At 38.9% G+C, this 27,295-nt stretch overlaps 1 protein-coding gene across 5 annotated transcripts; it reads left to right on the forward strand.

Annotated features, from left to right (window-relative positions):
• The first annotated feature begins 64 nt into the window (after positions 1-64).
• Positions 65-25,460, forward strand: APLF (aprataxin and PNKP like factor). 5 transcript variants are annotated; one of them, XR_012041742.1, is made up of 10 exons: positions 225-426; positions 1,396-1,547; positions 2,903-3,029; positions 5,740-5,918; positions 8,715-9,103; positions 15,278-15,403; positions 17,936-17,982; positions 18,614-18,673; positions 19,415-19,453; positions 24,977-25,067. XR_012041742.1 is itself a non-coding variant. In XM_072857409.1 (10 exons), exons 2-9 carry the CDS (start codon positions 1,449-1,451, stop codon positions 24,753-24,755), a joined length of 1,065 nt encoding a protein of 354 aa, XP_072713510.1. In that variant the 5' UTR covers positions 225-426; positions 1,396-1,448; the 3' UTR covers positions 24,756-24,781; positions 24,977-25,117. The 5 variants fall into 5 exon arrangements, 4 of the variants coding, with proteins under 4 accessions (XP_072713509.1, XP_072713508.1, XP_072713510.1 ...); XM_072857409.1 differs by lacking the exon at positions 18,614-18,673 and adding an exon at positions 24,697-24,781 and having other exon boundaries at positions 24,977-25,117; XM_072857408.1 differs by lacking the exons at positions 225-426; positions 18,614-18,673 and adding an exon at positions 65-201 and having other exon boundaries at positions 24,977-25,460.
• The last annotated feature ends 1,835 nt before the right edge of the window (positions 25,461-27,295 follow it).

Consider the following 27,295-nt stretch of genomic DNA (forward strand, 5'->3'; position numbering starts at 1 on the left):
CGGTGTGTTTTTGGTTTTTTTAAGGCGAATCTGTCGCTTTTCGGGCCCGCAGAGGCGGCGCGGCCCCGCCGCTCCGGAGGCGAGTGACGTAGCCGAGTGAACGTCATCACGCGGCGTCCGCGCGCCAGCGGCCCTCGGGCGAGCCCCGGCGGCGGCTCCTGCCGGGCTTCGCCCGGTCCCCGCGGCGGTGGCGTCCCCGAGGTGAGGCCCGCCCCGCCCCGTCCCGTCCCGTCCCGTCCCCCGAAGAAGCAAGGCCGCGGGCGCCGAGTTACCGCCACCTCCCCTTGCTGCTGGCGCGGCCGCCCGCGCTGAGGGGCCCAGCTGCGGCCTCGCCCCCCGGCCTCCCGTGAGGGGACGGGTGCCGCTCCCAGCGCTGCTGCGGGCCGCTCCCCGCCGCCCGTGTGCTGCAGACAGCGCACCCCCGAGGTCAGGGTTGCTTCTGGGTCTCGATCCGCTGGGTTTAGAGGGGCACAAACTGGAGCCCCGGGTCCGGGCTCGTTGCACCGGCGGCTCCGTCGCGGGTGGAAAGGGCGGGGGGAGCCCGTGCAGAACTGAAAGCTCTGGAGAAGGACCTGGAGGGGGCTGTTGGGGGGGGGGGGCGGGCGGGCAGAGCTTGGCCTCTGGTGTTTCTCTTCACCACGGAATGAAAAGTTCAGCTGGGCAGCCTGTGCCTCCTGTGTAATGCAGAAAGCTGTGGAAGGGACAACAGTGACTCCCGAGTGGTGCTGTGTAGTTAATACAGCAGTAATTAGACTTTTTTTTCTCTAATCCTTTGTGCTAGTGAATTGCCTAGTGGAAGGGCAAAGCGCTGAAGGAAAAACAATTGCAGTTTCAGTGTGCTGTCACGACTGAAAAGCATTTCAGACGTGGCAGCTTTGAGCTGAGGCTTTTAAAACCAGCTTCAAGCACCTGAGTACGTGGTGCCACCTCAGAGCTGCAGACTTGTAGCCTTTGGTGAGAACTTAACAAGAAATGCCGGATTCATTGGGCATCGGATCCTGAAAACGGTATCTGAACGTTGTTATCTGACTTTTAGTACAGAATCATATTTTGAGAAGTTGCACAGATTTACGGTAAAGCAAATTCTAAGCTGTAATCTAAGCTTTCTCAAAGTTTTGTCATGGCAGTGGCTAGTATAAATTGTGTACTTAAACAAAACACATTACAGTAGGGGTCAGCAGCAGTTGGAAGATCTTTGGTTTTCAAAATACTTTCAGTGAAAGGTGGAAAGGAAGGCACGTTTATTTCCTCTGTAAGCTGATGTAAGAGTGTGTTACGTTGAATTTAGAAGTGTATTAATAGCAAACATTCAGACCAGCTTCTGTGTTTAAGTGAAAAGTATATGTTTATATTCATGATGAGTTTGGCTAGCTAAAAATTAATTTACTTTCTCAGAAAAAAATCCGGAGGCTGAAGCAGAAGAAGGACCAACTGTTCATCCTGTTGAGATGTCTTCTAGTCCATCGTTAATAGAACCGGCATGCTCCAACTCTGAGATACAGGGAACTGCAAAAATGAGAAAAAATGACACTACTTACAGACATTTGGTGGGTGCTTAATTTTTAAATTAAATTTAATGTTTGTAAGCATGTGTTGAAAATGAAGTAAAGGTGTTGTGTTTTTTACCCCCCCCCCCCCCCCCCCCCCCGAAGTAACCTCTGACAAAGTTGTATGCTCAAAATATCTGTTGTTTTATTGATTGGGATTGTATGCTATACAAGTATATAAATATATTTCTGTTGTGTATTTATGTTTATGATAATTACCCTGCAGTAATTGGTTCTCTGGAATACACTAAAATTGCTGTTGTTACAGGAATATTTTGAACTAACAACACAGTAGCCGAGTTCAGTCCTACAGAATAAAGTCTGGTTCTGGTCTGTATCAGTAGCTGTGCTGTACCTGTGAACGCCTAGGGGAGTGAATGACTGTTCTCCCAACAGGCCTAAAAGCCTCTGAAACTTATATCTGGAGAGTGTGCAGTTGGACTGTAGATACCTTGTGCTGGCTATAATATCTGTTTATAGTGTACTAGCAGCCCATTTCATTTGAACCGTACAGCTGTGATGGAGCTGTGCTGTCAAGATCCATACAAACGTACAGATAAATAACCCTCTTGTTTTTCCCTGGCAGCCAACATCTTGTCCAGCAAAAGAGAGTTTTCAAAGCGAGCGTCTTTTGCTTTTTTTAAATGTCGCTGAGTAAAAACAGCTTTCAGACACTCTGATAAATAGTGTGTGGAGCCAGTGGGATTTTTCTTAGGTCTTCTGTTGTGTATCCAGCAATATAGTGGTAAAAGGACGCATTGGTCAATGTCATTGTCCAGTAGATAACTATGTGGAACAAATGAAATGCCAGCCTTTACTGTAGATGAGATTCCTGGAATGGATACTTACCTTTTAGTAAGTAGAGATTCAAACTGATAGTGTTACTTTCAGTACATAAGTATGTACTGAACATGACTTTGGTGTATTTAATGTTTAGAGTGTGGTTCCTTTTTGGAGAAAGGAATTGAGAGAATGCTACCAAGACTTTTCTGTTTTTTTGACAAATAGGCATTTGTTTGTTAAACCTCCTCTTTCTCTTATTTCTGTGGGTTGAAACTCTACAGCAAGGTGCTGATACAGCTCTTCTATGAAACTTTCAGTCTGTAGCCTTTTATACGTTTATTCCAAAGGTCTAAGGAGGTTTTTTTACTACATGAAGGTTTCTATAGATGCTGTTTTTCTGAGTAAGTAGGAAAAAAAACCCCAAACAAACAAACAGGCAATAGGCACCATCTAAAAAATAGGTAGTTATCCAGGCTGTGTTTGAAGGATGTAACTGTGTACAAACTTGTGTTCTAGTTTTTCCACCTCTTTAGTAACTGAAGAAAGGTACTAAACAGTGACTATTGTTTCAGGTTGCTCCTTCTGATGGTAGTGAAAGTGAACAGTCAAGATCTATTCAAAGAAAGAGAGTGCTTCCATCTTGGATGCTGGAAAGAGACGTCCTGGTTCAGAGGATTTCTGAGCCTGTAATGAAAGGAGGTAGGTTTGCAGTGTAGTATGTTTGCATACCAATATACGTTTATGTGCTTTGATCTCATTTTCTTAAATTATAATTGTGGTGGTAGAAAGTATTAATTTGTTACTTTTCTTTCCGTGTTCTGTGCCTGGCAGCTGACAGAGACTGACTTATGTTGTCTCCTTTGGCATCAGTCCTGCGGGTGTGACAGAGCTCTTTCTGATCAGTTGATTTTCTTTCTGTTCTTTTTTTTTTATGCCAGGTAATATACTCTCTTTGGACAGCTGAACATCTGATGTTCTAGAGCCCTTTCCTATAAACTCACCTGTTTTTTTAGTGTGTAAATTCTATGTAGTTTCTGTGCCTTTAATTCCAAGCCTTCTCCACATTTAAGTCACTGATTACCCTTCTAAATTTAGATTCTTCTAATTTCACAGGTTTCAAAGGTGGAGTTTTTTGGGTGGTGGTGCGTGTTTAGCTTATTTTTAACTGTGACTGAATCAGACGTGATAATTTAGTCCAAAGTTTCTTCCTAGGAGGAGCAGTTCATCACATTATAGTAGTCTCTTACTAGTATGAGGCTAAAATAGTATTGCATTCCCTCTTATCCTTCCCACAAAAGGAAATTGCTGAATGTACGATAAACTTCTACCACTGTGTATCAGCAGTAACAGCAGCAGAATACTGTGTTTAGTCTCTTATCAATGGGAGACACAAGGGTGCCCCATTGGCACAATCCCAAGAAAATCTTCTAGCATGTCCAGCTTTGGTCCTGGGAACTTGTAAAGAGGTCTAAAACTACCATTAGACGTTCTCTGACAAACTTATCGCAAGGCATTTATTGCCTTGATGACTTTTATTGATGGAACTGGAGGACTAAAGAAATGAGAGAAGAGAAGGAAAATGGCTACATACATTAACAATGCTTCCCCCAGCGTTTCTGTCTTTCTCTGTGCTGAAGACAGCACGCCTTGCCCTGCTTGCCGTTCTGTGGTGAGGTATGAGGTGGTTTAGGTGCTAACTGGTGAGTTTCCTTCGTTAGTCAGTCTAAGGATGAGCTGTGGCTGATGTGTGCATGTCCGCTCCTCTGTGTCCAATAGCTATTCTTTAATGCCTCTGTTTCCACCTACGATTTCTGCTGAGATGTTGTAATGGAAAAATTTGGCTCTTGATGCCCAAGCAGGCCTGCAGAAGTATTTCATGTAGTGTCTGACCAATTGCTGGTTGTCTCTTGGAGTAAATGCAGGTGTCTGGATGGATTGACCTGTCCAATTCTGGCTTTAAACACCTCAGTCGTATGCCATCGGCTACCCTGCCTATTCCTTTCCTCAAAAGCTAAATTTGAGAAAATTATAAGAAGCAAAGGAAACTTTACTTTTTTTTTTCTTCCTTTCCAAATCTAGACTGTTCTCTGCTGGCTTATTCCCTTGGATGTAAAAATTGCATGTACCAGAGGACTTCTGGCTATGTTGAGTCCTGCACTAGTGTGATTGTTATTTTTTATGTTTGGTTTTGTGTTGTAGGGGTTTTTTGTGGCTTTTTTTTTGGTGGGGTGGGGTTTTTTGTTTGTGTTTTTTCTCCACAAGTACTGTAATGTTTGTTATATATGTGTATATAATGTTTGTTTCAAAGACTGAACATTATGATCATGTAGGTGCTGAGATTTGGAGCTGTGTGGGCAAGGGGTATCTGTGTGCTGTTGAAGGCCTGACCTTGAGGGAGCTAGGGGTACATATGAACCTTATTGGAGTCGTTTAAAAATTAATTACGTGAGCTAATGATTCCAGCTTAGAATGGGCTGCTTTAATGAAACAACCAATCTCTTATGCAAATCTCCTATTTCCTTGAAATTGTGAAATGGTTTGCATCTTTTTAGGGTGGTATTGGACGGAAAGGTGGAGAGTAAAATGAAAAGGCTGCTCTTTTGTTTCTCTTCTGTATGTCTTCTTACTGGAAAGGGAACAGCAATTTGTTGTTTGAAGTCAGATGTTAACATTTGGGAAAATTCCTTGCTTCCTACAGATGTCTCTGGCATGTCTATATTTTTGAAGGGGAAGAGTTTTTGAAGTCTTGCAAAATGGGATCGAGTATCTTCCTTCTGAATGGGTTTTGCAGCAGATGGAGCTATAACAAAACCAGCACAATGGCCCTGGCTGTTTCCCAGCTATATATCCAGAAAATACTACTTCAGTGCAGAGAACTTACAGTTTTCTGGGATGTGAAGCTTTCCAAAGAGAAGCACAACATTAGTTGTCTTTCTGTCGGTTACAGGCTGATGAATGGCCAACCATGATGTGGTTGACTAGGCAAGTGGGCATACCCTGATTTTGCCATGTCCTAATTAATTGATGTTTGTGTGTATAAACTGGTAGTCTGAAATGACATTGACTTGAAAGGTCTGTGGCAAAAGTTGTCCTTGGATGTTTGGTTTACTTGATCAGCTCCTATTGTGTAAATGAAATTGTCAGTCAGTCCAGAATATCCTTTGCCACATATTTATTGTTTTCCTTCAAATTTTCCCCTGAAACATCTGTTTTATTCTAAAACATACTTTTTATTCCTATAAGCGGGAAGTGAAAAATGTGTTGTTCAGACAGCACAGGCATAAGTGCTGCTATGTCTTATGCCTTTTGCCCAGTGTTCTGCTTCGATGTAGCTTTAGGTTTCTAATGTGATCAGGATTTCACTGTAAAAAGTTGCATTCCAAAAGTACCCTTTTATTTTTCTTTTAAGGTAGTAGAGTGAAAAAAGGCCAAGGAAGGGGAGAAAGTAATATGGAGTCATTAAAAACAGAAGTAAATGTGCAGCAGAAAAAAAGATTAGCTTCTGAAGAAACTATAGAGGATTTTGAAGGTGAAGAACAAGATCAAGGGAAAAGGAGCTGTCTTTTCATCCCTGTCCCTTCATCTCAGGTAATTTTTTGGCTCAGGGCAGAACCATGGTATTTCAAAAACTGAGAATGTAGTTGGCAATGTCATATTGAAGGTTGGGTCTACAACATGCTATGTGTTCTGCTTGTGATTTGTTGTTTAACAGTTATTTTGAAATGCCAGTCCATTGGACAGCTCTATAGCAAGGATCCTGGAAGTCTTCAGAGACTTGGTCTTCTGCACTTCCTTCTCGGGATCTGGGATTTAGGCCCCGAATGTTCCACAGAAATACCAGACTTCCAGCTTTACAGCAAGAGGCTGGAAGACATGGGCTGAAGTACTGGTCCTAGAAGTGGCTTGGTGTGTGGTTTCTTTTTCTGAGAACCCTCTAGGGTTAGGTGATGGTATGACACTGATGTAATGCACACTGGACTTTTCCCAAACTAGTGCCATTCTAGTTGGTGAAGTTTTATGATCAGAATATTATGGTATGTGGCTTAGCAACTGCTGTGTTTTGAAGAAAGATAGCAGGGAGTGTGCTTATGCCACTATCTAAAAATCTAAGTCAAAAAAAAAGGAAAGAAAAAAGGTCATCTGAATTACAAAATAATATGTGGCAATGAGTGAAGAGACACTTCAGTCCATCTGGTCAGTGCGTCTGTGTGTCTTTAAAGTACAGCTGCGTTTATAGGCAGTTAAATGCTTATTGATAGCACCCTGCAAATAATGAAAAGAGAAGGATCATTATCAAAACCAAACAAAACATACGCTGGTGAGAGCTAAGTGAGGCTTTCACTGACTTTTCCTTTAAGTGAACAACCAGGGGAGGTGTTTCTAATCTCTAGCATTAGAATGGTCTGGATCTGTTCTAGGATCTGATAAAATACTTAAAATACTATTAATTTGGTATGCTTCATCGGTTTTGACACTGAAAACAATTGGGGGTTGGTTTTGTTTTTTTAATTAAATCTTAAGGTTAATGGAAATGATCTACTCGTGGAGAGCATACCCTTGAGGGTAGTTTTGATATAACATAGTGGTATCTTTTAATCTGGAAAAAGTGTTCTGAGTGGTGAGCTTTGTTGTTGGCTAGGTATCGTAATACCAGCTGCAGTGCTATTTTCTCTTTGTCAAATTATAAGGTGAGTGACTACATAATGAATTATTTCATTTTGCCGTTTGTAAGTATGAAGTCTACTTACTTTCTCCTAATAATTTCATAACTAATTTTTACCTTGAGCACAGTGTAAGAAATTGCCTTCAGAACTTTGCAGAAAAAATAATGGGTTAGTATAAGCAAAAGTAATAATCAGAGAGCTCTAAAAGATTGGAATTTTGATATCAAAACCAAAATCATTCTCCTGCTGTCATATTTAAAGCGATTGAGGAAATCTGCTGTAGAGTAGGAAGTAAAAAGAATCTTAATTCTTCTCAGCACCAGCAGCTGCCAGATGGCAGTGTGGTCACATACGTGTTATAACCAGTGCCAGTACTGCTGTTGTCTTTGGTTTTCCTTGATTGCAACTTGTTTTTTAACTGGTCATCATAATAAATGTGAAAGTCTTTAGTCTCATTATATACAGTATAAGCAGTGGGTTGAAGTATGTAGTAGAGGAGTCACAAGTAGGAGTGGCAAATTAGAGTAATTTAGTCCTCCTTTTGCAAATGAAGGCTTATTTCCTAAACTGCAGTTGTTTGCTGAGCCTTATTTTGTGAGTCTCGATAAAAGAGTCATCTTTGTCTCTGATTTGACTTACTAAGTATGCTGCTGTCAGGATCATTTGATATTAATGCTGACTTTGCCTTTTCTTAATCACATTGCTGCTCAAATGTAATTGTCTCTGGTTTTGGTTAACATTTTGAGGCTTGCAGTGAAAGGAACAAAATCAAATAGGACACCACCAGCTGATTTTCAAGCTCTGCCAAACACATCTGTGTAAACTAAGTGTAAATTTACTGGTGGGGGGAACTTAGATAATAAACTGTAGAGAGCAGAGACCTTTGAATAGTTCCGTGATGTATCCAAGTAGTTCACCTATCAATATAGGTGTGCTTCCGGGTAATGTCTTGGTTGATGGGACAATGTTCTTGTCTTGGTTATGTATCCCATATTCTTTTTCTGAAGTGCACATTATCTTACTTTAAATGTATGTGTGTTCCAAAATTTAAAATGCAGTATTTGTCAAAACTGAAATCTTTGCCTGATGGTATCTACTGACAAACTGTTTTCCGATTTAGTCACAAGCTGAAGCATTTAAGATGTATTGGGGTGGGATTAAGCTCAAGGTGTATATCATGAATTCCCATAGATCTCTCAGATAAATATATATATTCCATATATCTTGGTACTTAAGGGATTAAAATTGATTCTTGTATAGGAGTATACATTCTTTGAGAGTCTACTATATCTTCACATGTATAACCCCCATTCATTTTTCAGGAGCGGTACTTTTGATTAAAAGTTAATTTAAACTAAAGTCCTTGGACTATTCACAAACTGAGGTGGTGAGAGATGAGCCTGACTGTGTTGTGAGGAAACTGAAGCTGAGGACGGGAGCTCTAGGCTAAGTTTTTCTTCAAATTGTGCATGTGTGTTCTTAACTTGAGCCTTTCATTCAGCAGCTGTATTTAGCAGCTAACTTGAGTTTGGAAAGTGGAGTAGAAGATTTTAAAGGCTGGACCAGATGATCTTTCAAGGTCCTTTCCAACCTGGGCTGTTCTATGATTCTCTGATTGTGAAAACAGGAATGATGAGATGAGGCAGAGTTTGACCTTAAAGCTTTTAATTCTGAAGAGTGTAAATTTTCAGGTCCTTCAAAATGTAACCTTGTTCCACAGAATACATCTGGATTTCCTCTTGAGAGTACCATGAGAAACATGGAAGGAAATGGCAAGACTGGAACAAAAAACCCTGGAAGTTCTCTGGAAAAAAATGATAGGCAGCCGCATAGTAAATGGTCTAAAAGAGTAGGTCAGATCTCCAGTAAAGAAAATAGAATTGAGGAAACAGAAAACAAAGAGCAGATTACTGGTTCTACAAGCGAACAAGCTCACTGGGGCAGGACTTCCCAGTATTTTGGTGCCCAGGAAGGGATTCTTGAGACTGATGCAAATCTGGATTACAAGACTGAGATTTCTGATTCAACCAGAAGTGCAGATGCTTCAGAAAGCTCCAAACAGATCAAGCATAAGAGGACACCTTGCATGTATGGAACAGGCTGTTACAGGTAAAGCAAAATTAAAACTAGCTTAAGATAGCTTATTATTAAGAAGTAATGTATTGGCGATGGAAGAGGAAACAGTAAAGTCGTTACAAGCTTTGATTTGAAAAAAATTTTTTGGTAAGCAGGGGACTGATGAGAAACAAATGGCATAACAGCAATTTTAGAAGTATGAAAAGAGGAGCCAGGATGTCTTGCTAACTGCTAATATAACCCAAACAAAGGGTGAAGTACTTCAACAAATTAAAAGATGAAATGTTGTAGGAAATAAGAAACAAAGGTCCATTTTAAAAAGAAATTTAAAAAAAACCCCTGCGTGTACCAGGAGGGAGAAGAGACGTAAATGGTTGAAATGCCCAACATAGACCCTGTAGGCTTGTTTTATTAGCAAATGAAAGTTTTGTGAAAGATGATTGTATTTATTGAAATAATTGCATGTTTTGTGATCTGAATGTTTAAAATACTTATTATCTGTCATTCCTTAAATAATCAAGAATTACTTTTATTATAACTTGGCCAGTCTGCTTTTTTTCATTAGCTTCCACTCCCTCCCTAAAAACAGAACAAGACGTACTCACAAACTCCATGTTAACCCTTATCTGGTCAGCGTCTTTGGTAATACAAGTGAAGAGCTTTTTTTTTCCTTCTCTTTTTTTTTTTTTTCTCTCTCCTCTCACTCATACCCTCTCAATTCACAGTGAAAGATCTGTCTTACAAATCTGTGGGATACAAATGTTCCAGTGAAGTTCCAAAACATCAGTGCTGAGTGCCTGGTCTCCTGCTAATTCTTTCTGCTCAGAAAAGATCTGGAGTGCCATGTGTTGATACATGAAGGGGAAGATACAAATCTAGAGGTGGTCTTGAGGCTAGCAAATGACCAATGACCTGACCAACTGCATTTAGGAGAAGGTTTTGAGCTCTAGGTAAATCCCTGTACATTGTAAGTACAAAAGATAAGGCTAAGCCAGGAAACAGTAGGTCCTGTGATTTTATTTTTTTATTATTCCCCCTGGGGCTTCAGCAATAAGAGACGACAGTGAGGTTGTTTAGAAAACAAGCAAGCACAAGTAAATGGGTTCTTGTATATGTTTGGTGTGCCTAATGCTGCAGATAACTGTGTAAATCAAAAGCATAAAGCTGTTGTGTTAATGAACACATCAGACTTCCAGTTTTCATGTGGCTTTCTTTCACATATCTCAATTTTTGCCCTTAAAACATGTTTTCATCACATTCATTATTAGGCAGTTAAGCTGATCCAGTAGTACAAATGTAGCCTCTAGTTTGCTCCAGCTTCTTTTAGTTTTGCTCAGACACGTTTTGCCCTGTATGGGGCTTAAGCTGATTTAATGCTCTGATATGCTGAAGGATTCCTAATGTTTAGGAAGGCAAATTTTAGTTACAGATAATATGGAATAGGAGTCTGCATGTGCATGTTTCTTCTTGGGTCTTTATTCTAAAATGTTTGGCAGCAATACTTTTGGAAAGTATTGCTTTATAAGAAAAAATAATGCTCTGAAATAACAACAAAATCTTACTTTGTTGGAGAAATTTGTAAAGATGAAGTATCAAAAACATCAGCTTTGATCTTCAGGAAATGTCATGAGACTGAACCTGCTTGTTTGCAGCAAAAGAAATATGCTTTGTAGTCTCTCTTAGTATTTGTTTTTAATACAAGGCCACCAAGTAGTCTTTCTGCATTGATGGGATAGCTGTGTTAGAGTGAAGCAAGTCATTGCAGTTACCCGTATTTTTAACAGAACGTGTATGTAAGTGTGATGTGAACGGGTGCTTTGAAGGAACACATTGATAGCATATTCAGTTTTTCATTGTGTAGTGTTTCCCTTGAGCAAAAACTAGTTTTTAGAGTTGCTAAGGAAGAGGGGCTGCTTTGAGTGCTCTTTTGAGTACAATGGGTAGTTGGTTTCCCCTCTCCTTCATTACTTTAACCTTATGAAAGGTGTCTTCTAACAAGATGTGCTGTAGGAGTCAGCTTCTTAAATGAGTACTGCTTTGGTAACCATAACATTTCCTTAAAGTTGTGTTTTTTCTAGGTGAGTTTTCTTATTCATAAAATGTAATTTATCCAATAACTAAATGTTCTTCAGAGTTCTAGTCTTTATTTTGTAAACTCCTATTAAGAGATACTTGTCTTTTGGATATGACTTTGGTACCTTTGGTAGGTGCCTACTAAAATAGCACAAATTGAAAAGATTAAATGCTAGTTCTATTAATTTTATTAGATTTCTCTAACACATATCTTAAACATATAGGAGATAACTTTGTAACCCATAGTTCAGTTTCTTCATTTATGAATTTGAAAACACTGCTTTTGAAAGAGTTGAGCTTGATGCACACCTCTTGCTCCAGGGATACTTCTTGTTGTCATCCTTCAGTGTCAGATTCTCTTTCTGAGGTAGCCTGAAGCTTTACCAAATTGAAAGAAACTGCTATTATCACCAGGAGACAAAGTGCTTTGTGTATGTTATATCTGACTATATCTGTTGTCAAAGAACTTACTCTTTGAATACCATCTTGTGTTCATTTTGTCTGCTGCTCATTTTTCTGAACTTAGAGGAATAGGGAATTAAAAAGAAAAGGGTGGTTGGGTTTGGATTTATTTTTAAAGGGCTGCATAGAAGGGGTGAGGTAGACCTGAACTCTCATCTCTAAACTGTAGCCCACAATTTTTGTCCACAATTCTATCCTTTTGCTAGCCTGTGATACAGTGCTCTGCTGACTGGGTGTGTGTAAATCTGTCCCATAGCTGTCAAAGCAGGGCATGCTCAACCAATCTTTGGATTTGTATGTGCATTCTTCTAAATACTTTGCTCCTTGTTTGTTTATGAAAGTAAGTGTTTTTCCTTTCACCTTAAGCTTGTAAATCTGGCAGCTGAAGACCTGCATCTGTCTTTTTTTTTTTTTTTTTGAGTCCTGTCTTCCAATAAGACTTACAATTTAGAACTTACAAACATCTTAGGCATAGTTGTGGCATAACTTCAGGCTTGAATTCTACGGCTTTATAACTAGTGCTGGTAATTCATTACATTTTCACTACCAGTTTCTTTAGTAGCTGAGAAAATAAGTCCTTGAGATGGCAGGGGTCTTCTGAATTGATTATGAAGAGCCAGGGATTCTGACCTAATCAGTTAAACTTGCTTTAGAAAAAGCTTTTAAGTTGCTTTTGGTAGCTGCACAGACAAAAAACTGTTTTAAATATTTCACTGAGCAGTACTCAACTTCCGCCTGAGATGACTGCATTGATTCTGAAGAACTTTATCAGTTTTATTTGCATAATTTTTATGCACATAATTCTCTGCATCATGAAGCGTGAGTACACAAATTCAGAGCTTCTGTGAAAGGAGCGTTGCAGTAACTGTGTGAGTATGTTTATGAGAAGGCAAATCTCCCATAAAACTTTATTCTTAACATAAGCTTTTAATTGGTTAATTTTTGTGTGAGTAAAGCTTAATGATTTTGTTTTGATCAAGTGAATAACACATTCCTGTACAGTGAGGTTTTGTTGTGAAACTAATTAACTTTGGAGTGCAACTCATGGCATGATAGATGTTGTGCTCTTACAACTCAAATCTCTGTGTCTAAAAAAACCCCAACCAACCAAAAAAAAACCCAACAAAAAAACCCTTCAAACAAACCAAACCCTTAATAAAAAGAAGAAGCTTTAGATTTTTGCAAGAACAGAAAATGTTTGCTTAATATAAGCTGGGCACTTCTCTGCTTCTATTTATTTTGCTGGATATCATTGCACAACACATAGAAGTGGAATAAGTATAAATTATCCAGGTAAAGGTAAGATGTTTCTACTAGTCCTGAGCATCTGAAGTAGGACACGTTTTAAGATGCTTCACAGGTAATGTATAATTTGAAGGAGCATCATCCACTGGCCCAAAGGATCCCCAAGTCTTGTGATAGGGAGTGTACATCAAGACCTCTTTGTTTCTCTTCCTCCTTCCTCCCATACTACTTTATTTTTCCTTCCCCACCCCAATAAGGGCTGTTTGGTGTTGTGCAAGTAGGTTTCAAAGGAAATTTTTGAAAGGAAATGGATATCTCCTAACATACAATAGGTTGGCTAAGTGACAGCTGTTAGGCCTTCTTTCCTTGGTGACTGTGATGCTACATGTATCTTATTGCAGGAATAAATATAAAAATGATTTTGCAGAACATTAGTTGCTTTTGTATCCCTTTGAGAAGATGAATTGTGTCTCAAGTGACTCAAAATTCTTGCTAATATTGCTAATAAGCTAGCTCTATGCATTTAGAAAACAAAGCAAGTAGCCTCTAAAATGACTTGGTTTCATCCTATTTATTTTTAAATGGGAAAAGAAGTAGGCAGCCAGCCTGAATTTGGTGTAAGAAATGATGTTTCCTGAGAACTTGTGGTAGAGTAAATGACTGGTAAATGCAACCTTGCAATGGTACCTAGTGAAACAGTATTTACTTACCCTACAGTTTGCAAAAGTTAAAAGACCAGGATGAGAAGTCTGTCACCTATGTAAATAGATCCAAGGGACACTGGATCTTTGATAAGTAGCTCATTGAAGAGTTTATCTGTAGCTTGCTTGTTGAGTTTCCTGAGTGAAACATACCAGGCAAATGGAGATTTAAAGTATTAATACTAAATATCTAATCTTTTTCAAATGCCTAAAAGGAGGCCTGAATGGCTAGTAGAACTCACAGTGCTTAAGTAATCATTTTGCAAAAGCTTTTTTTGTTATGATGGTAGTTGAAATGCTGAAGTTAATATTGACTGTTCCCTGTAAAGTTCATAAGAGGTAGTTGTGAATTTAAAGGAAAGAATGCCTGTGATCAATGAGGAAGCTGTTGTGTATGTAGCTAGCTACATACATGTTTCTGGCTTTGTGTTTCTAAATGCAGCTGTAACGAGTGTAAATTAAAACAGTAATTATACTGTAGTTTGAAGTTGTCATTCCTCTTGCTTGACACAAGCAGTTCACTTTTTATAATTTGCACAAGCACATTGAAGTTTATGTACTCTGGGTATTAGTGTGGTAAATCACTGAACTATTTTGTGGATGTCTTGGAAAATAATTTATTAAAATATCTCACATTTCTTGCTTTTAAATATTATGCTTGAAAAAAGTATCTCTAAAAAATCATAGGGAAAAAGTAGATTTACTATTGGTAGCAGTATGTTAGCTTTGACATAACTTTTGTAGTATGTTTTGATCTGTCACATTAATTTATCCTGAAATCGTAACCTGTTTTTCTGTGTTCTTTCTAACATCACTTACAGAAGTTTTATAAAGCAAACTCTTCTTTAAGTGGTGGTGTTCTTGTGTTGTATGGTGTGTATACAAACCTGTTGCCTAGAAGGAACAGAAATGTTCTTTGAATTATGCATATATTTGTATTCACTACTTGCTCACCTTGGATTCAACTGCATAAGTGTTGTAGAGCAAAAAGTCATGGATGCTAGTAATGTGCTCTCATCACTAACATTCGTGTGACTCAACTACACGCAGACCTGTTATGTCTTATGGTACAACTTTGTGTCATCGTTGTAATTTGATACTTCAAATAAAATGTCATGGTAGCCAACCAAACTTGACAGCATAATCAATGTAATGTCCAATAGATTGCTCTATCTGGAATAATATGCTGGCATTTGAAGTATTCAAGTGAGTAGTAACTTGCATACAGAACAGAAATAATAGTTGAGACAGGTCGCCTGAAGCTAATATGCAATAAGCCAAGGGTGTGGGAGTCTTTTAGTATTGCAGTTGTTTGGCTGCCACGTGTTGGCCTTTCCAACTTGAGCTAAGACTTCAAGTAGAAGTTTCTATCACACTTCGGTAGCTCCAGAGGGAGTCGTAACTGAGCAAGTTGTCCACTGAGTAAGATTTATGCTATATGACTACATCAGTAGATTGTGTATGTGTTGGAGGTCTGAAACTTAAAGCTGATGGCAAATAGGAAAATTCCTGTTTTAACTTCTTTTGCACCCTGTGCAGAAACAAAGCTTTTCTTCTGTTATCCTGAAAGTAGGTCTTACATTCTGCATGAAGTTAAACATTAAAAGCTCCTCTTTACATAACCACAGAAAAATGAGTTGTCACTGATTCAGTAACACCTTTCTTCTCTCCGCTTCTTGTGTTTAAATGAAACAGTCAGTTCTCGATACATATTTGTCTTTTGCAGGAAGAATCCCATTCACTTTCAGCAGTTCAGTCACCCTAATGATGATGACTATCATGAAACAGAGATCGTAACTCAGGATAACAATGATAACCGGCCGGAATGTCCGTATGGAACAGCTTGTTACAGGTAAGAAACACTGTGAAACAAAATGGCTTTTCTTGTTTTACAGGTTAAGACTGTTCTTCCCCGGAGTTACAAAATGGCAATAGAATAATGAGTAATTCTTGATGCTAAATCTTGAGTGTGGCCTATTGCTATGGCTTTGTCTGAAGTCGCACTGCTTTCTGAAATTTACTGTGGACAGGCTGTGACCTTTAAAGCACCAATGTCTCTGCAAAATACTTGTTAGTGATTTCAGCTGGTGAACATGAAAACTTGACTTTTGGAACCTATGCAATGACCTAGAGAGCAACACTTTTTCACTTGTCAACATGTAGTAAACTGTTCTTTTTTTATATAAACAATAATTTATTGTTATATGTTGTTCATGATATGTAACTTTTAGTTTAAATTTTGATAAAGTATTTGTTGAGATTTTGTACAAAAACTCTATTTTAATCAATATGTGATTTGTTAAAAAGCATAATTTGGGTAACAGCAATAAAATCCAGTTTATGGCTGACTGCAGTTTCTTTTAAGCACTGTTGATTTTCTTCAAAAGATTGTTTTATTCCCTTTTTTTTCCTCAGTGTCTAGGTTTTACACGTTTATTTAGCAGAGTTGAATGATTGCTGTGTAATTGACACACTGGACAAAAGGATATATTTTGAGGCCATAGCACCTCTGTGGGGCCATATTGAAACTAACGGCTGCTGTTAATAAAGATTGTGCCTGAGCAGAAACATTTTCTCCCCTCTCTCCCAGAAAGTGTTGTGATCGTAAAGAGTGTGTTCTCTCTGAAATGTAATAAAATCAGGGTAGCATTTAAGAAAAAAGCCATGTTATGTTTGGCTAATGGAGAAAAAGTGTTTCTCTTCTGAAAAATAGCGATGAGATTAATTTTTTATCTCGGGATGAGGAGTCTGGGGTTATACCGGTAACGAAATCGCCAACATACTTTTCAGGAGTACAATGGATACTTTATCCAAAACCAAAATTATCTCTCCTTCCAGATAATACAACCTCTGTGCTGTATTAGTTGATCATTTCTTAATCTGTGTTTCATTCTTTGGGGGTAGAGGAAAGGAGGCACCCATAAAGCGATAATTCTTTCAACGAAGCAACAGATGGAATTTGAAGGGTTTTCTTATTATTTTTGTTGTCTTTATCTGTTCACTACTGTTTGAAGGGAGCATAATTAAATGATCTAAATGCTATGCCTTGAGTAGGGATGAAGTGGTCTGATGCTGACGATAGTAGTAAAATACTGAAATAGGCAATTCTTCTTGTTCCAGTACAGTGTATTTAATAGGAAGCTGTATTTCCATTTTTTTAATTCAGATAACTATCTGAATAAATTCTAGTGCACACATAGAAAATTCTAATGCACACATAATGTACTTTGGGATGGCAGTAGCTATAGAATTGTAAATCAACTTGAAGCGTGTGAATTTGTCACAAGTTATTTGACATAAAAATAAGATTTTTCTACTGAAGACTAACTGTATTACCCTGGTCTTTGAAGAATAAGAAAACATAAATAAGCAACTGATTTTACAAGGCAAGGGTATTTTGTAAAATATACAGAAACTTCTGCAGTTGCAAAAATTCATCTCAAGTTTCAAGCAATGTTCTCAAATAGTGGGCATTAATTGTTGCTTATTTTCAGAAGCAAAAATTAGGACAACTGAACTGGTTTTCTTCCAATGTTAGAATTTTTTTTAAATTTTATGTACAAAAATAAATCGTGTTGAAACTATCTTAACATGCAGCCCTGAGAAAAGCCTCTAATGTACTAACAGCACAGATTAGCACAATGGAAGTTGGACCAAGTTAAAGCAGTAGAGCAGCACTGGATAACTGGGGGGGGAAGATCAATCAGTGTGTTAATGACCTGGATCACAGCCTGAATGAGGGGAACATGTATTGCAGATCCAGGAGTAAGCTGACTTTAAATTTTCTTTCATTACTTTGACGCTTTTTTTAACAGAAGACATACAGATTTGTAAACTGAACTTGCTGGGTTGCAGCAGCATACTGCAGAAGTGAGTAATCTCCCTGAAGAATCCTTCTGTGGCCTCTCCCTGTGATCTTTGAGACAAGCAGTTATTTCCAAATTCTGTAATTTGCCCAAACTATTTAATTTGTAGCCTTATGTTTCCGCATGTGGAAGCTATGCCTGGATGTCTCAGACCTGTAATGCACTGTGCATGCATTGTACTTAATGCACCAGAAGTTATGTTCTGGTTTCATTTTTAGTGAGAGTAAATAATTGGATCAGTTGTTGTTATGCTGAACAAATGCATCTTATCGTACAACTTTGGAAACTCTCTCATCTCTTGGTTTTGATTAGCCATCTATTTTTTTTTTTAATGCTGACACAAGAGTAACCTGATGTTTTTCCACCCTACATTCTATAAGCTGAGACACTGCAGTAAGGCACTGGTCACAGAATTTTATTTTAAAAAGAAAATTATCCATAAAATACCAAGGAGTTCTGGGCTTGTTAAGTGTGGAGCAAGGTGGCAAATCAAGCTTTTACTGTTTTCTTCTTTGCAGGAAGAATCCACAGCACAAGTTAGAATACAAGCACAGTGCACCTCCAGGTAAGCCAAGTTGTTTAATATAGCTCAAAGTGGGAGGGAACCCCAAAACCCAGAAATGGATACCAAAAATTTGGACTAAAATGCTTTCAGCTACTGTAAGTGAAAAACACTGCATTTGCAGCTTACTTCGTATTGCCCTGCACCCTTGCTCTTCTTAAGTGTGAGGTCCTGCCCTTGTCTCTAATAAGGAAGGTTGCTTGGCTGCTGCAAACTTGCACTCACTTCTTCAAATGTTTTTCAACTGAAGTGAGATGGGCTGGGTCAGACACAATTGACATAGTTTTTATGCTTTGTATCTTACATATTGAGAAAAATGCTGTGTGGCAAGTGGCTATTTTCATGAGTTTGATAGGATTTATTGAAAATTAAACATGGTATATTGTGATATTACTGGGTCTCTGTATTCTACTTCCCTCATTCAGAGCTGGAGTATTACAATGAAAACGGAATATATTTAGGTGTTACTGAAGTGTTTTGCAACATTTCAAATGGCTACTGCAGTAAATTATTTCTATAGCTTTTCTCCTATCCCTATAGGAAAATGAGTACACGGAAATATTTTATTTTAACTGTATAGATTTATATCTTAAGATCTCATACTTACTTTTTATTCTTATTTTTCTTTTGATAGGAAATCCTGTGGTAACATACAATTTTAAAGTCTTGTGATGCTCTAAAACAAACATTGCAGGCATGTCTGTCATATTTTTTTATTTTATTTTAATTTTTTTTTTGACCAGTGACTTTCTTACTGAGAGAACAAATTTTTGCATGTATGTTCTCTTGAGGCTTGGAGGGAATATAATTAAAACCGAATCTGAGTTTCTATTCTAAAATTTTCTAGTCTTTTATATTCCAGTAACTAGACTTGTTGAAAAACACAGGGGAATGTACTGTTTACATTTTGTCTGTTCTTCAAGAATTCAAAGAGATACTTTGCATTTTTTTTTTGCTTTTTCTTGATTATTGGACTCCGAGATTTTTTTCCCACTTGAAACGCCAATGCAATAAACCATACTTCAGAGCAGAACAGTTATGGAAATGTAATGATAATGTATTTTACTTCAAAGAATCAGGATTATGACATTATTAAGGAGAAATTGCATTTATGGAAACAATGGTGTAAAATATTTAAATGCTTTGAAATACACCAATTTTTTGCTTAAAAATAAAAACACCAGTTTTGATGACATTTTTCTGCAGATGGAATGGTTTGTAATTGTAAGAAGAGTTCATCTGGGTATTCTCTCAGGAATAATTCAATACCAAAAAAAGGGTTTTTTGGGCAGGAGAATAGTTTTTATGCTTGTAAATATAGCACAGTCATTGCAGCATTTATTTTAATAGGTCAGTCTTTTATTGTAGCAACCTCTGTGAATAACCCTTATGCTAGGTTGTACTCTGTCCTGACTGATAACTTTCTTTTCTTTAGTAACTGAAAGAGGAACCCGACAACGAACCTCAAAGAATGGTGAGTATGTTCTAATGTTGTGAATGGGCACATCAGCATGGGACATGGCCGATCTGCTTTGGTTTTTGGGCATTTAATAGTGCTGGAGATGCTTGATAATACTTACCTGAGGAGGAAGTAGTTGTTATTTTAGTAAAACCCTGCCTGCATTTTTACAAGTAATAGTGCTGAAATTGGATTTGTGCCAGGCTTCCTGGATAAGCATACCTGTACTTCCCTGGAAGCAGACAAGAAAACAAACAAATGTTTTAAGGAGACACACATGTGGCTAAATCGATTCTTCCTTCCTTACACAAGGGTCATAATAGGATGAAAGGAATCCAATGTTTCATCCACAACTAGTTAAGGTTGCCCCTTAACTAGTAAAGATTGATTGCTCTTGAAATATTGAGATATTCCTTCTGCCTTGCATTCACTTTTAAATAACTTTAAAGTGATATCTGTGCATGTGCTGATGAGCTTTTCTTATACTTAATATGAGGTATCGATGTTTCAGGTAAGATACTGGCTTGTTAGGACTAAAGCATAGAAGAAGGTTAATCCCTTTGAGTTGTGGGCAGCTTTCACTGTAAACTGCCTACTTTAGTTTCTAGTCATCAGTGAGGATTATGTAGTAGCACAGGCAAGGTGTAGTCTCTCTTGATAATGTAAATTGTAATATTGCGTATGAACATCTCCTCCATTTACCAGTGGCACACTTAGCTTGCTTTGCTGCTGCCAACAGTGCTAACTTACATGTTGCGGGTGCATAGAGTCCAGTTTTAAATATCCTTTAGGTCTGTTTCCAGGCTTCTTCTGTCTCTCAGCTTCCAAATGTGAAGCTTCCTATTCTTTATAAAATAATTTAAAAGAACTTTAAAGAACAGTCTGAAAGTCTGATGATATGCAGTCTTCGCTTTCACTGGCCTGAACAAGGCATGAGGATGTGGAACAGCTGCATCTCAAGTGGAAGTGGGAACTGGCTTGTCTTCCTTGAGATCACCAAGGTGTGGCTGGGCATTTTCTAAAGAAATCCTCAAAATAGAGAGATCTGCCTTCTAGAGAAAATAAATAAAAGTGCAAATAGCTGTAGTTAATTTTCTAGGCAAAGTGTTTTGGCCTCCATTTCTGTTGCGGGTGGATGCACTAGGTTGCTTTTATACTTTCTGATGAGAAATTTCTTTCCCATCCCGTTTCCTTATCATGTATGTGTGCACTTTTGCTATCACTGAATGCTTGATAGGGTTGTATCTGTGCACTAGCATATTCTGAGGTGTATATATTACCTGTCTGGTTTGCTGCATCCCATGATGCAAGTACCAGCCCCATCTTGGTTGCTGCTCCCTTGTAGAAATGTGTATTACAGCATGGTGAAAATTCTTAGTAGCACTGTAAGAGCAGTGAGGGGTTAAGATTTTATAATGAAGCAAGCTGGACTGTGTGTATATGTAAAGTCTAAATCTAATCTTGAAGGTTTTAAACTGTAGCTGTGCCTTTCATAAGAACGCTTTCCTTACCCGAATGGTAGATCCTGTCTGTACAGCTCATGGCAAGTGGTCAGCCAAGTGTGACTACAGATGGGCAAGTGCTTCTGTTGTAAGTGTGTAAAACTTTAACATGGAAGTGAAATTCAATCTGTCAAATTCAACTCCTCTTACTAAGTAAGAACCAGGGAAGAATTGATACTCTGTGCACAGGGGAAAGAAGGGAATTAATGAATTAAAGTACTGTTCATATTTGCTGATTCTCCCCTCCCCACTGTCTTGTTGACTGGCTGCTTAGCTCTCTTGAGGGGAAAGCTTGTAAAAGGTTGCGCTCAGCAAGTTCACATCTGAGGCAGCTGTACCGAGCTGTGCAAGGTCATACAGACAGTCAGGGCTCCATTAACCTTTATTTCATGCTGTTTGGCACAACTGCACTGTTAAGCACAGCAGGATTGATTTCCGTACAAGTGTATTTAAACTCCACCAGCCAAGAAAAGAAGGGTACCATCTACATGACACTTGACATGTTTAAACATTTTTAGTCTAATTGCTACCAGAGGGATTGTAAATTTCCTGTAGAGAATGTGGGCTATGTTCTGAGAAATAATCTAAGGCTAGTTACTGGGGAAATAGTTGTAAGGGGGGAAGCAAAAAAAAAAAAAAAAAATGTTATGCTGTCATTAAATTGTCACTACTGAGTGATCTCACTACATTGTTACTACCTGGATGAATGACCTGCTGTGGCTATGGAATAGGCAGGATTCTGCTACACACTTCTTTGTAGGTTTTCTAGCATGCTAATCAGCTCACTTCCAAACATAACTCTTGGAAAGGGGTGGTCAGCAAGCTTTTTCTCCCCACATGGAGCAGATACTTTCAGAGAAAGTTCCAAGGTCATCTTGATAAATGTGGTACTAGGGAACAGGCGGAATTGTGCTTAATGAGCAGCACAGGGGCTCTGGGGCTGAATTAAACTGTAGTGGAAAGAGGTGGACTGGGAAGACATGGAAGGAAGTACATCATTCACTGCTGAAATCTAAAAGCATTGCTAGGGATATATAGGTGCTCCTCCTACATTTGTAGGAAAAATAAAGAAATAGATATAGTTTGATAGAAGTAATCAGTATTTTGCCTGCTTGGCGGCGGCATCCACCCACGGCAGTGCCAGCTTGCTGGCGATGTCCGCCCACACCATTGCCAGCTTGCTGGCGGCGTCCGCCCACGTCGTCACCTGCTTGCCAGCAGTGTCCGCCCATACTGATTATTCAATTGATGAAGTATTTTGGAAAGTCAAGTATCCCACTGGGCCTCCTGTGGCTTAAGGCTCCTTTTCAGTAAGCCATTAGCTCTTTCTACCATCCCATCTGATAGTAGGGGGTATGGAATACCCACTGAATTGGGAATACCCATCCCAGGCTGTTGCCACCTTGCCGGTGGTGCCTCCCAGGCTGTTGCCACCTTGCCGGTGTCATCTGCCAGGCTGGCACCAGCTTGCTGGCCATGTATGCCCATGGCAGTGCCGTCTTGCTGGCCGCATCTGCCAAGTGTCACCAGCTTGGCAGCAGTGTCTGCCCACGCCATTGCCTCTTGATTGACAATTAAGTTGAGACAGGTGGGCGTTCATGGGGAAGCAAGTATTATAAAAATCTGCAACAGCAGTAGGACTATGTACCTTATTTTCATCTTGGAGGAGACCACAAGATAAAAGGGTAAAACAAACTGGTCTCGGTGGGTTTTTCCAGACAGGTTGCCCTATCAGAAAGAAGGAAAAATCAATTGTGCACTAATTCTGTTTTGCACCACTGCTGTCAGTAGCTTCCCAGGCAAGTGGGCTGCGAGGTTTAGTTAGAGTCATAGGTACAGTTCCAATTTGTGGTAAAGTTACCATGACAGGTTGTCCTGGCAGTAATGCTATTGGATATTTTCTTTCATCAGGAGGTGGAGCATGAGGTTTAGTTTTTGTAAAGAATGCTGGGCTCCCAGGGCTCCCAGTGGGCCCATACTGATTATTCAATTGATGAAGTATTTTGGAAAGTCGAGTATCCCCCTGGGCCTCGTGTGGACCATAGTCTGTGATTCTTCTAAGAAATTCTGCTGGTAAACATGGACATGATTAAGTTCCTCTGAAGTCTAATAAACAATAAACTAGCAAGCATAATAGTGGATTCCAGCTCCAATTGGCATTTTCAGGATTTTCTGCTAGATGGTGCACAGTCGGTCCTTCAAAGAATATAGATTGCTAGCCATAGGATATTTCTCAGTTATATTACTGGCAGTGTCACATGTGGCTGACATTATTCTAGGAGGTCATTCAGTGCCTCTACAGTGCAATTCATCCACAAAATTGTGTGTCTTTGAGAAACTGGACTAACGCTGTAAATGTTTTTGAAAACCTTGGGTGAGAGTTGCTATAGAGTATAAAACGTTGATCAGACCATAAGATAATTCTGGTATAGGAATGTTCCCACTAGTAGAAAAATGTAACTGAGAGAGGATGTGATGTGACTACATAAGGTACTGGTGTTCTCGTTTGTTCACCACATGCATAGCTTGAGTGCCTGGGGCTCTGACCTGAGGTTGCAAGAGGTTGCTAAGAAATGCTTATGGTTAATATAAAGGTTGATGATTTGGACTGGGGTCTGTAGCTGAGAAAACAACCCCATGTTTATAGTTTCATATGAAAGATGATGACAAGAATTACTTAACAGGTAAATTATCTGTATGAGATCATTGACAGGTTATCTCTAGATGAGATAATGCAAAAATTGGAGGCTGGGAAGAAGAGGAATGAACATAGTTTTACTCAGAGGTACGACTTAAGGGCAGAATAACACGTGATTGGAATATTAACAGACTGTGACTAGTTAAGAATTGTAGACATGTAAGAAAAAAGGGAGACGATGTAAACTTGTAGAGCAAGGGTTATGCACATCTGCCAGAATCAGGAAGCAGTGGAAATAAACTTGTTGAAGGTTCACAGCTGCTGATAAATAAAAGGAGAAGGCAATGCTGCCATGGCAGTAGCTTTCTACAGACACTACCAAGTCAGATAGATAAGGTTTCTTCAGATAGCAGACTTATCCTGCCTCTGGGACTAGGTTTAAATGTGCCAACATATTCAGGCAATTAAAAGAATACTGCAAAACAAGCTGTCTAAAAAAAATTTAGGAACATGCTGTGAACAGCATCTGTTTCTTGTCAATAGAGGTTTCTGAGTCTTTGAATCCTGCCAATACAGAGTATTGTGAAATACTATGAAGGCAGAAGCCAATTTGATCACAAAATGTAAGTTTTGAAGAAGATGTACGGACAGCAGATTAGAAAGCAGCATGACAGGATAGACTGAACTGGGAAACAGGTAGGCCGCACCCAGCGCGGGAAAGAAGTGTTCGGCGTTTGTTGTTTCCTTAACCTGTGTTCAGAAAGGAAGTACAGACTATCCAGTGTGGATCCCAGTTGAGAATGTAGGAGGAGAGTGATCTAGCAGATTCCTTGCTCTCACCTGAAGCTCAGGAAAGAAGTGAATGGAAATTAAAAGCCATGTCAGATTCCAAAGGGTATGAGTATAAAGTAGACCTAAGTAAGTATGTATGGACGAAGGCAGAAGATCTAGGGTCAAAATAGCCGCCTAGCAATACCTAGAGGCTAAAGGGCAAGGTAGATGTATTGTTTAGGTACAGAAGTAGCAGGAAGACAACTAGGAAAATTGCATGTGCCACTCCTTAAGGAAAGGAGAGTTATCAGAAGACATTATCTGATATTGTTATCTTCTGATACCAGAAGACATTATCAGAAGAGGCCTGATACTGTTTTCCAAGTGCTGGAAGAAGAGCCACTAAGGAGAACTTTCTAAGTGATCAGACTGGTAAGTGCTGCAGTAGGTGTCAGAGATGGTACAGCTTTTCATGGAAGTCTTGAAAATCAAAATATTAAGCACTGGGTAGAGTGCTTTAGTTAATACTCTCCTCATGAGGAGAGAGGCTAACTAGATAAGTCTCTGGAAGGTCTCTTTCTTTCTGTATTTATGATTCATGAATATAGGACATTTTTGTCCCTACAGGAAAAAAGGCTGTGGAGAAAGATGGTGACGATGATGAACCAAATGAATATGACCTTACTGACAGCTTTATAGATGATGAGGAAGAGGAGTGTGAACGTACTGATGAAGACTCTGACTGGGAACCAAGTTCAGAAGACAAGGATAATGAAGATGTTGAAACGCTTTTGCAAGAAGCATGTAGATTTGTTAAGACCAAAAAGTAGCTGCACGGAACAACATTACAAATGTCCCATCTGGTTGTGTTAAAACATGGACACGCAAGGAGAGGAATTGCTTGGAAAACTGTTTTTTTCCTCAGTGACGTAGGCACTACAGGAAGATTTTAATGGGGGCAAGGGGATTCAGTAATGCCTTTCTTGTCCATATGTATTATTTTGATGGGTGTTTTTTGTTTTATTAAGTGGTGGAGCCAGAGGCCTGAGCTCTGAAACTTTTTTTTTGTTTATGGTTTTTCCACCCCCCCCCTCATTTATTTCTTTTGCAACACCATTGGTGTCTCATAGTTTGAAATACAATTTTAAAGGTTGTTAATGCTTCATCTTCCTGTGCTTGACAGAAATACTGGCATTAGGAAAGCCTTTTATTTTGATGAAACACAACATATACTGTGTTGAATGAAGAGGAGTTACACTTCACACCTGCAGTATCGCAGACTAGTTCTTGGCCATCACTTGGGAATCTGTCTAAACTATTTTTTAAATTTTCTTTTGAGTTAGTGCAGTCTTAAACCTCATTGGTCTGCTACTAGCTTTTCTTTTAGGTGTCACTTCTTTGATTCTCCTGATGTACAGTAGTTAAATACAGATTGTCTAAATCCCTTGAACAGTATCTCAGTGTATCAAACCACTGGTGGTCTCAACAGCAATTATGGTGTATTTGCTCTAATTACAGTAGTATCTCTTTCCATACATGCACATCACTGGAATTGTGTTTAGTTCACAACAAAGCTGAAGTCTTGATGACTGTATTTTTGCACAATTAAACTTGTAACAGACTGTGGGAAAAACTTGTAACTGTGTCTCCGTGATTTCTAAACACTTTGGAAGATCTTGCCTTCAGCGTGTTCAAAACTTTCCTGAGCTTTCAAGAAATAAAGTTAAAAAGTTTTAGTATGTTTCAGGACAGTTGACTGGAGCCATGTGAATTTGGCACTTTTTTGGACACAATCCTGAAATTCAGCAGGGGAAGCATTCTTGTGTGGCTCTGGCTCCTCTGTGAACATCTGCCCAATCATGGTTGAAAATACACATCCAAATACACTCAAGCTTTTCAGCTGTGTGGCAAAATATTTGCTGCTTAAAATAAAATGGCCACTGCTGTAAACTGGCATTGGGCTGCTTTTGGATGCAAGATCATCTTTGGCCAATTGTGTGCCAGACACTTCTCTCAAAAATTGTAGATAGTGAAAATATAAACATTCACAATGGGTAACGGTTCTGAATTTAGACAACATCAGCTTCTGTTGGCCAGTGGCTTACTGTTTGCTAAAGCTATTTCATACAGAAAGAATCTAGTTGGTGGGGTTTTTTTTACAGTGCCTGATGACTTCTGTGATACAGAATGCTTCCTCAAGCCGAAGCATTCTGTATCATAGCGTTATCTTGTCAATGGCTATTTAAGCTGCTCCCTGGAGCTAGTAGCCTTTACTTTGAAAGTAGAAATAGCTTTTTATCAGTGGAGGCTCCCAGTCAGATATGTAGTCACAAAAGCAAATTTAGAAGTAATTCTTGGTTTTGCACAATAGATCAAGTTTTATTACTGATACATCAGGACTGAAAAAATTATGTATGACCAAAGCAGCACACAGTGGGAAAGTCAAAGCCATAATCAAGCTGCTCTATACTGGTAGATTGAAGTTATCTCTGTTTAAGCATATTTTCCCATTCTTGTATTCTTTCCTTAACAGCAGGATATAGTTTTAATCTTCTGGAGGGATGAACTTGTAACTCCAGGATACTGGAATATGAAACTACTCCGTTTGAGGTACAGATGAGACTACTCAGACACTCAGCAGACCCTCAAATGTCGAGTTACCCAGTATTTGTTCAGCGAGTCATGAATGCACCACAACTTAGTGGGCCAAGTCTAGAGGGAGTCCTATGATTAGACTCACTCTGATTATAGTTTATTCTGTAGGTATATTAGTGAAATAATAAAAGGCCAATCTATGCTAATTGCCTCCAAAAGGCAGAGTATAACATTTCACCATGTAGTCTCTGCATCAAATTACCCTGTAATATATGCTTATTAGCTCTGAAAAAATAGACTGGTGAAATCTTTACCCCCCCAAAAAAAAGTATTTTGAAACACAGTACTTTA

This window comes from Ciconia boyciana, chromosome 3 (assembly GCF_034638445.1).
Source record: "Ciconia boyciana chromosome 3, ASM3463844v1, whole genome shotgun sequence".
NCBI classification, from domain to species: Eukaryota; Metazoa; Chordata; class Aves; order Ciconiiformes; family Ciconiidae; genus Ciconia; species Ciconia boyciana.

Excerpts from the sequence above, each read along its gene's own strand:
- APLF (XM_072857408.1), top strand. The coding sequence starts at position 1,449 with ATGTCTTCTAGTCCATCGTTAATAGAACCGGCATGCTCCAACTCTGAG. Across the intron at positions 1,548-2,902 it reads ACACTACTTACAGACATTTG|GTTGCTCCTTCTGATGGTAG; the intron begins GTGGGTGCTTAA and ends CTATTGTTTCAG. Across the intron at positions 19,454-24,976 it reads ACAACGAACCTCAAAGAATG|GAAAAAAGGCTGTGGAGAAA; the intron begins GTGAGTATGTTC and ends TTGTCCCTACAG.